Below are 9681 nucleotides of genomic sequence, written 5' to 3'. Positions count from 1 at the left end.
GAGAGAGAGAGAGAGAGAGAGAGAGAGAGAGAGAGAGAGAGAGAGAGAGAGAGAGAGAGAGAGAGAGACGTCTAACCACACGTACGATGTTCACAGTAAACAAAAAACCATGGCGATTACCTGTGAGTTTAATTTTTACTCCAAATTTCTCACTGGGGCAATAATTATTAATCGTATTGATTGACAGCTAACCTTAGGAGGTCAGGGTTATTCACCCAATGTCAACAGTGCATTATTCCTCCCAACACACACGTACACACGCACACACGCACGGCCCGCACACACACACAACAACACAACACACCTTCCCTTCATGAACCTCCTTGCTGAAGGGTTAGTCTCTGGTTTCTTCAATTTCCTCTTTCTCTGTTCCTATGTATGATTCCAGTTCCTCCCTCTGTGCAGAAAGGGTTGATGGGAAGTTGGGTTCTAGTTCTAAATTACATTCTGGTTCTTGAACCTCCATCTGTGTTCCAGGTTCCAGGGCTAAAGGATGGATAGGTTCAGGCTCAGTCTGTGGTTCCACGGTTCTTTCAAGGGTTGGTTGAGGTTCTTGTTCTTGTTCTAGATTAGGTTCTAGTTCTGGTTCTTCTGATTCCTCTCTCTGTGACACCCGATGATCCCCCAGAAGAAAATAGACCTGATGACGATGATGACGTGATCAAATAATCTACAATATGTGTGTGATTTCTGTGTTATTTGGCATGAGGCACAGGCTTCAACAAACATTATTTTTGCTTTGCATTCACGTCGTATAATCTTTTTCAATTTCTTTGTTTTCAATTGACTGTTTTGTAAGGCAAGGTTTCCTTATGCATAGACATATTCATTTTAAAAAACTTTCGAAAGAAAGATATACCTTTTGTGGCCCTAGTTCTGCCCCTTGTTGTGGCCCTTGCTGGTGTGGACCCTGCTGTGTTGTGGGGCCCCAGGCCTTAGCTGTCCCCTGGTAGGCCTTCCACAGTCGTCCATACAGCAGGTCCTGCTTGATCTTAGTGTAGAGCTTAGAGGGGTCAAAACCCTGGAGCTGGAGGGGAGGGGGTGAGGGAAGGGGGGGTTGATGGGGTGGCTCCTCTGTGACCTCCTAGATGGTATAGAGAGAGGGGGGGGGGGGGGGCAAGAGAGACTAGGTCATATGCATGTTGTTTTGAAAATAATAATAATAAGTAATGTTCCAGTTGTCCTTTTATCCTATTCTATCATGTGTAAACACTATTCAAAATAATTGGTCCTGTTGTCCGGACCTCTGGCAGTCTCTTTGGGGGTGCCACAGGATTCAATTCTCGGGCCGACTCTTTTCTCTGTATACATCAATGATGTCGCTCTTGCGGCTGGTGATTCTCTGATCCACCTCTACGCAGACAACACCATTCTATATACCTCTGGCCCTTCATTGGACACTGTGCTAACTAACCTCCAGACGAGCTTCAATGCCATACAACACTCCTTCCGTGGCATCCAACTGCTCTTAAATGCAAGTAAAACTAAATGCATGCTCTTCAACCGATCGCTGCCCGCACCTGCCCGCCCGTTCAGCATCACTACTCTGGACAGTTCTGACTTAGAATATGTGGACAACTACAAATACCTAGGTGTCTGGTTAGACTGTAAACTCTCCTACCAGACTCATATTAAGCATCTCCAATCCAAAATTAAATCTAGAACTGGCTACCTATTTCGCAACAAAGCATCCTTCACTCATGCTGCCAAACATACCCTCGTAAAACTGACTATCCTACCGATCCTTGACTTCGGTGATGTCATTTACAAAATAGCCTCCAACACTCTACTCAACAAATTGGATGCAGTCTATCACAGTGCCATCCGTTTTGTCAACAAAGCCCCATATACTACCCACCACTGTGACCTGTATGCGCTCGTTGGCTGGCCCCCTAGGTAAAGCCCCGCCTTATCTCAGCTCACTGGTCACCATAGCAGCACCCACCCGTAGCACGCACTCCAGCAGGTATATTTCACTGGTCACCCCCAAAGCCAAATCCTCCTTTGGCTGACTTTCCTTCCAGTTCTCTGCTGCCAATGACTGGAACGAATTGCAAAAATCACTAAAGCTGGAGACTCATATCTCCCTCACTAACTTTAAGCATCAGCTATCAGAGCAGCTTACAGATCATTGCACCTGTACATAGCCCATCTGTAAATAGCCCATCTAACTACCTCATCCCCATATTGTTATTTATTTTATATATATATTTTTTTTTTTTGCTCCTTTGCACCCAAGTATCTCTACTTGCACTTTCATCTTCTGTACATCTATCACTCCAGTGTTTAATTGCTAAATTGTAATTATTTTGCCACTACGGCCTAATCTTACTTCATTTGCACACACTGTATATAGACTTTTCTATTGTGTTTATTTATTTGTTTATGTGTTTATTTGTTTATTTAATTTGGAACTCTGTGTTGTTGTTTGTGTCGCACTGCTCTTGCTTTATCTTAGCCAGGTTGCTGTTGTAAATGAGAACTTGTTCTCAACTGGCCTACCTGGTTAAATAAAGGTGAAATAAAAATAAAATAAAAAATAAAAAGTGTGGGAAACTTATGAGCGATGGCCGAGACATCAAACCGCATTTACCAGTGTGTATTTGTGTGTGTGTGTGAGAGAGAAACGGCAGAGCGATGACCGAGACGTCTAACCACATGTACGTCATTCACAGTGAACAACAGGAAACCATGGCGATAACCGTGGTGACAGTGCCCTGTGGGTTTTCATGGTAACGTAGGTTGCTATAGTTACAGGGGTCACTCTAGCCATAGAGAGAGGACATGCTTTATCTCTATGACTCTAGAAAGGCTTGTGATTAGGGAGCCTACATTAGATGAAGTTAGGCCAATGTATTTTGGCAATGGTCCAAGGTAGCCTACTTTCAGTTACATCAATGGCGTTAGAATTGCCTTGCGATACTTCATTTATTTTCCATTGTGTCAAAAAGGTATGTAGGGGATGTTGAGTTGGAAGAATAGCTGACAGAATAACTTTACCTCCGAGTCTGTGTGCTGGTCTGTCAGATAAGTCTCCACCTCGAACACTCGCCTCCTGGAAGACAAAAATATATAACAGCAGATATCTGAGATCTGATGACTTTTGGTGTTATAGTCAGTGCTACTGGAAACTTTACTGAGAGAGAGAGGCCCGTCGTTCCATGTGAGTGTGAGAGAAATAAAAGCGAAAAAGAAAACAGAGAGGAAGATAAAGCAAATGATATAGAGAGAGAGAGTGAGATGGAGATTTTTTTTGAAAGGAAAAGAGAGATAGTTATAATGATAAAGAGACACAAAGAAGAGAGAGATACAGAGATGAATGATATTGATAGACATACAGTGCCTTGCGAAAGTATTCGGCCCCCTTGAACTTTGCGACCTTTTGCCACATTTCAGGCTTCAAACATAAAGATATAAAACTGTATTTTTTTGTGAAGAATCAACAACAAGTTGACACAATCATGAAGTGGAACGACATTTATTGGATATTTCAAACTTTTTTAACAAATCAAAAACTGAAAAATTGGGCGTGCAAAATTATTCAGCCCCTTTACTTTCAGTGCAGCAAACTCTCTCCAGAAGTTTAGTGAGGATCTCTGAATGATCCAATGTTGACCTAAATGACTAATGATGATAAATACAATCCACCTGTGTATAATCAAGTCTCCGTATAAATGCACCTGCACTGTGATAGTCTCAGAGGTCCGTTAAAAGCGCAGAGAGCATCATGAAGAACAAGGAACACACCAGGCAGGTCCGAGATACTGTTGTGAAGAAGTTTAAAGCCGGATTTGGATACAAAAAGATTTCCCAAGCTTTAAACATCCTAAGGAGCACTGTGCAAGCAATAATATTGAAATGGAAGGAGTATCAGACCACTGCAAATCTACCAAGACCTGGCCGTCCCTCTAAACTTTCAGCTCATACAAGGAGAAGACTGATCAGAGATGCAGCCAAGAGGCCCATGATCACTCTGGATGAACTGCAGAGATCTACAGCTGAGGTGGGAGACAGTCGTATATTGCACAAATCTGGCCTTTATGGAAGAGTGGCAAGAAGAAAGCCATTTCTTAAAGATATCCATAAAAAGTGTAGTTTAAAGTTTGCCACAAGCCACCTGGGAGACACACCAAACATGTGGAAGAATGTGCTCTGGTCAGATGAAACCAAAATTGAACTTTTTGGCAACAATGCAAAACGTTATGTTTGGCGTAAAAGCAACACAGCTGAACACACCATCCCCACTGTCAAACATGGTGGTGGCAGCATCATGGTTTGGGCCTGCTTTTCTTCAGCAGGGACAGGGAAGATGGTTAAAATTGATGGGAAGATGGATGGAGCCAAATACAGGACCATTCTGGAAGAAAACCTGATGGAGTCTGCAAAAGACCTGAGACTGGGACGGAGATTTGTCTTCCAACAAGACAATGATCCAAAACATAAAGCAAAATCTACAATGGAATGGTTCAAAAATAAACATATCCAGGTGTTAGAATGGCCAAGTCAAAGTCCAGACCTGAATCCAATCGAGAATCTGTGGAAAGAACTGAAAACTCCTGTTCACAAATGCTCTCCATCCAACCTCATTGAGCTCGAGCTGTTTTGCAAGGAGGAATGGGAAAAAATGTCAGTCTCTTGATGTGCAAAATTGATAGAGACATACCCCAAGCGACTTACAGCTGTAATCGCAGCAAAAGGTGGCGCTACAAAGTATTAACTTAAGGGGGCTGAATAATTTTGCAGGCCCAATTTCTCAGTTTTTGATTTGTTAAAACATTTTGAAATATCCAATAAATGTCGTTCCACTTCATGATTGTGTCCCACTTGTTGTTGATTCTTCACAAAAAAATACAGTTTTATATCTTTATGTTTGAAGCCTGAAATGTGGCAAAAGGTCACAAAGTTCAAGGGGGCCGAATACTTTCGCAAGGCACTGTATATATATATACTGTATATACAGTATATACACTGAGTGTACAAAACTAATATTGAGTTGCCGCCCCCTTTTGCCCTCAGAACAGCCCTGATTCGTTGAGGCATGGACTCTACAAGGTGTCGAAAGCGTTCCACAGGAATGCTGGCCCATGCTGACTCCAATGCTTCCCACAGTTGTGTCAAGTTGGCAGGATGTCTTTTGGGTGGTGGACCATTCTTGATACACACAGGAAACTGTTGAGTGTGAAAAACCCTGCAGGGTTGCAGTTCTTGACGCACTCAAACCTGTGCGCCTGGCACTTACTACCATTCCCCATTCAAAGGCACTTCAAGCAATAAGGGATCATAGCTTTCACCTGGATTCACCTGGTCACTCTGAGTCATGAAAATAGCATGTTTTTCACCTAATGTTTTGTACACTCCGTGTATATATTTATATACCAATCAAAAGTTTGGTCACACCTACTCATATAAGGGTTTTTCTTTATTTGTACTATTTGCTACATTGTGGAATAATAGTGAAGACATCAAAACAATGAAATAGCACATATGCAATCATAAAGTAACCAAAAAAGTATTAAGCAAATCAAAATATATGTATATTTTATATTTGCCTTTGCCTTGATGACAGCTTTGCACTCTCTTGGCATTCTCTGAACCAGCTTCACCTGGAATGCTTTTCCAACAGCTTTGAAATAGTTCCCACATCTGCTGAGCACTTTTTGGCTGCTTTTCCTTCACTCTGCAGTCCAACTCATCCCAAACCCTCTCAATTGGGTGGAGGTCAGATGATTGTGGAGGCCAGGTCATCTGATGCAGCGCTCCATCACTCTCCTTCTTAGTCAAATAGCCCTTACACAGCCTAGAGGTGTGCAGAGGAAACTCTGGGTCTTCATTTTCCTGTGGCGGTCCTCATGAGAGCCAGTTTCATCATAGCGCTTGATGGTTTTTGCTACTGCACTTAAAGAAACTTTCAACGTTTTTGAAATCTTCAGTAGAGACTGAAATTCATGTCTTAAAGTAATGATGGACTGTTGTTTCTCATTGCTTATTTGAGCTGTTCCTGCCATAATATGGACTTGGTGTTATACCAAATAGGGCTATCTTCTGTATACCAACCCTAACTTGTCACAACACAAATGATAGACTCAAACGCATTAAGGAAAGAAATTCCACAAATGACCTTTTAAAAAGCCTGGAATGATTAGGTGTGTCCAAACTTTTGAGAGAGAGAGAGAGAGAGAGCGAGAGAGAGAATGGGTTTGGTTGACGAGTAGGTACCTGCGGCAGCAGTGTCTGCAGCAATACTTCAAGCAGTAGTAGAGAGAGATCGCGATACTGAGGAGACAGATGGTAGGTCCCATTACTAGCAGAGCCCACTGCTCCACTTGTCTCTCCTCTAGTAAACCCTGTGGGCCTTCTGACACCTGGGCCTCCTCTGTGAGTAGACCATAGATAGACACACATTTAAACATGCTCACATAAATTCACACAAAATTGTGCATACAAGCACTACCTAACCCAAGTGGGTTGTAATGGCAAGGTCGAACTTGTGTTTTGGTGAATGTTGTGAAATAACATTATTTTTATGTTTTTTTTTTAATGGATAGTTGTGATCAATAAAGAACAGGAACAGAAAATGAAAGAGGGGAAATACCAGGATGTGTGGGGATAGGAGAGAGATAAACAGAGAGAGACAAACAAGATAATGGTACCTGTGCTTTCATTAATCCTGGTATTTGTACAGTGCTCCAGCCCTCCAGAGGGAAAGGTCATGAATTTACAGCAGAACTGACTCTCCTCCAACACAGTGCTACCTCTCAGCCTGAGCGTGTAATGGCCGCTGGAGGCGTTTCCCTGGATCTCCACAGTATCGTTGTACTCCGGGACCACGTAGGTACCTTAATGGCAAAATATTACATTATTAATATGTATTATATTATATATCTAAGTGTGTTATTCTTGTGGCATTTTGTGTTATGCAAATTCTGCCTTTCTTCAGTTTGTAAACTGGGACCAATAATCAAGAGTCAAAGTAAAAGCGAGTAATATGTATTATTATGTATTACGTAGTAATATGTATTATTATGTATTACGTATTAATATGTATTATTATATTAAGTACCAAACACGGGGTGGAAGATGCCCAGTTTCAATCTGGTGGTGGTGTGGTTCGAACTGCTGGTCATCTCCCAGTTGATCTGAGAAACAGTGTCTTTGTCCCCCATGAGACGACAGGTGATAGATAGGTGGTCTCCATGCCATTTGTGAGACACAGAAATCCCACTGTCTGTCATGCCTGTGGGAAGTAAGAAAGAAGACGTTGTTGCGGCAAGTTGTGTAGGTGCTAGTAAAAACTAGCAGTGAAACTTCCAGTGAAATAATGCTGAAACTATGCTTTTGTGGATCATACACTAAAGACACTAGAACACGTATTCAGACAGTGGTGTAAAGTACTTAGGTAAACAAGTACTGCTTAAGTAGTTTTTTTGAGGTATCTGTACTTTACTATTTATATTTTTGACAACTTTTACCTTTACTCCACTACTTTCCCAAAAATACACTTGAGTATACAAAACATTAAGAACACCTTCCTAATATTGAAAGCGTTCCACAGGGATGCAGGCCCATGTTGATTCCAATGCTTTCCATGGTTGTGTCAAGTTGGCTGGATGTCCTTTGGGTGGTGGACCGTTCTTGATACACACAGGAAACTGTTGAACTGCAGCGTCGCAGTTGTTGACACAAACCTGTGTGCCTGGCACCTACTACAATAATCCTGTTCAAAGCCACTTCAATCTTTAGTCTTGCCCATTCACCCTCTGAATGGCACACATACACAATCCATGTCTCAATTGTCTCAAGGCTTAAAAATCCTTCTTTAACCCGTCTCCTCCCCTTCATCTACACTGATTGAAGTGGATTTAACAAGAGACATAAATCAGGGATCATAGCTTTCACCTGGATTTGCCTGGCCAGTCTACAGTATGTCATGTAAAGAGTATGTATCCATAATGTTTTGTACACTCAGTGTATGTACTTTTTTACTCCCATTACATTTTCCTTGGCACCCAAAAGTACTTGTTACATTTCAAATGCTCAGGCAGGACCGCAACATGGCCCAATTCACGCATCTATCAGGTTAACGCGTTGTTATTTTCATAACGCCTCTGATCTGGCGGACTCAATAAACACAAATGCTGCGTTTGTAAATGATGTCTGCGTGTCGGTGTGTGTGTAAATCAAATAAAACATTTAAAGAAAAGTGTGGCGTCTGGTTAGCGCAATATAAGGAATTTGATGTATAGCATTTACTTTTACTTTGTACTTTTACTCAATTATGACAATTGAGTACTTCCTCCACCTCTGTACTTAACTACATTTAAAACGAGATACTTTTGGACTTTTACTCAAGTAGTATTTTATTGGGTGACTTTCATTTTTACTTGAGTCATTTTCTATTAAGGTGTCTTTACTTTTACTCAAGTATGACAATTGAGTACTTTTTCCACAACTGCATTCAGACAATGCATGCACACACACGCACAAACACAACGGGCAAAACCAGCAACATACTTTTCTTTTTGTCGAAACCTTGCACTTTTTAAAATCAGTTGGATGTGTATTACCCTACATTCAACTGTTAAAATAGGTTTTAGTACTGCATAACCATAACAATGCAATGTAATGAAACCTTGGTTTTTGAAGACCACAACGGAAATATGTATATATTCTTTTTTACATGCTCAATGATTATGTTAATTCAGTTTTTGCTAAACTAAAACTTGAATCTTGTTCTAGACGAGTTAGTCTAACCAACCTGTCTGTATCAGCATGAGGACCAGAAGAGTGCCGACACAGCGTTTTCTCATATCCGACTCTGTCATCTGTCGCAATGTTCAGCCTTCTCCTTTCCTCTTCACTTGTTGTCTTTTTGTTGTGTTTTCCAGTTCAGTTTCATCCGTTGTTTTTTTTTTTTTTTTACCTCTGTCCTTTTTTCCACTCCACCATACTTACTCTAATTTGTCCATGCCTTGTTTCTCTGAGTGTATCTCTGTCTTCACACCAATTTCTTGTCTCTGACTCACAACTCTCAACTTCCTCTTTCCGAACACTTCCGGCCTTAGCACCTTTCATATGATTTCGCTGTATGTATCTCTGTATCTCCCTCTCTCTCTCTCACTCACTCTCACTCACTCACTCACTCACTCGAAAGGACGAGGAAGAGGAAGTGAACAGAGTCACGATACAGCTTCTGACATGTTCACGGGTTACTTTGGTTTTCCCATTCTGCTTTCATTTGAACTACACACACACACACACACACACACACACACACACACACACACTGACTTAATGAAGCCTGAAACACAGACATTATAGAACCGTGAGGTTGGTGTGGCTGAATAGACAGTACCCTAAAGAAACCAGAAACCAATAACATATCCCATCACTAATATTAGGATGCAGCTTTGGATCTCTTGATGTGGTTTGGACAGGTTACCATTCCCCATTGTTTATCAGTGCAATTTCAACGACCAACTAGCTGGAAAAGTTTCAGATGGTTTATCTAATGTTCCCTCGTTAGATTTTTACCTTGTTGTTGTTGATGTGCATAGGCACATTGAGGGAGAGATAGTCTACCTTTTCATGGTTGTTTGATCAATAGGACTCTGAAGTTCCCAAATGTAAGATGACTCCCGTGGTATTAACGTATTTGCAGAAATCCATTCAGGTGTATTTTGT

The 9681-nt window shown here is 41.4% G+C and overlaps 1 protein-coding gene across 2 annotated transcripts; it reads right to left on the bottom strand.

The window, feature by feature from the left end:
* Window positions 1–9270, bottom strand: LOC110500362. Of its 2 annotated transcripts, none has more exons than XM_036957789.1 (7): window positions 8756–9270; window positions 7061–7234; window positions 6651–6836; window positions 6217–6373; window positions 3001–3055; window positions 860–1084; window positions 1–604 (listed from the first exon to the last, which is right to left on the bottom strand). In XM_036957789.1, exons 1-7 carry the CDS (start codon window positions 8820–8822, stop codon window positions 335–337), a joined length of 1134 nt encoding a protein of 377 aa, XP_036813684.1. In that variant the 5' UTR covers window positions 8823–9270; the 3' UTR covers window positions 1–334. The 2 variants fall into 2 exon arrangements, with proteins under 2 accessions (XP_036813684.1, XP_036813683.1); XM_036957788.1 differs by having other exon boundaries at window positions 1–640; window positions 8756–9267.
* Between the last annotated feature and the right edge of the window lie 411 nt (window positions 9271–9681).

Source organism: Oncorhynchus mykiss, chromosome 21 (assembly GCF_013265735.2).
Source record: "Oncorhynchus mykiss isolate Arlee chromosome 21, USDA_OmykA_1.1, whole genome shotgun sequence".
Classification (NCBI taxonomy): domain Eukaryota; kingdom Metazoa; phylum Chordata; class Actinopteri; order Salmoniformes; family Salmonidae; genus Oncorhynchus; species Oncorhynchus mykiss.
The sequence above is the reverse complement of the archived record's forward strand: the minus strand, read 5'-3'. Positions and strand labels throughout refer to the sequence as shown.

Coding starts and splice junctions, on each gene's coding strand:
- LOC110500362 (XM_036957788.1), bottom strand. CDS start 8,822: ATGACAGAGTCGGATATGAGAAAACGCTGTGTCGGCACTCTTCTGGTC. Junction 7,235..8,755: donor CCTCATGCTGATACAGACAG/GTTGGTTAGACT, acceptor TACTTCCCACAG/GCATGACAGACAGTGGGATT. Junction 641..859: donor CAGAACTAGGGCCACAAAAG/GTATATCTTTCT, acceptor CATCGTCATCAG/GTCTATTTTCTTCTGGGGGA.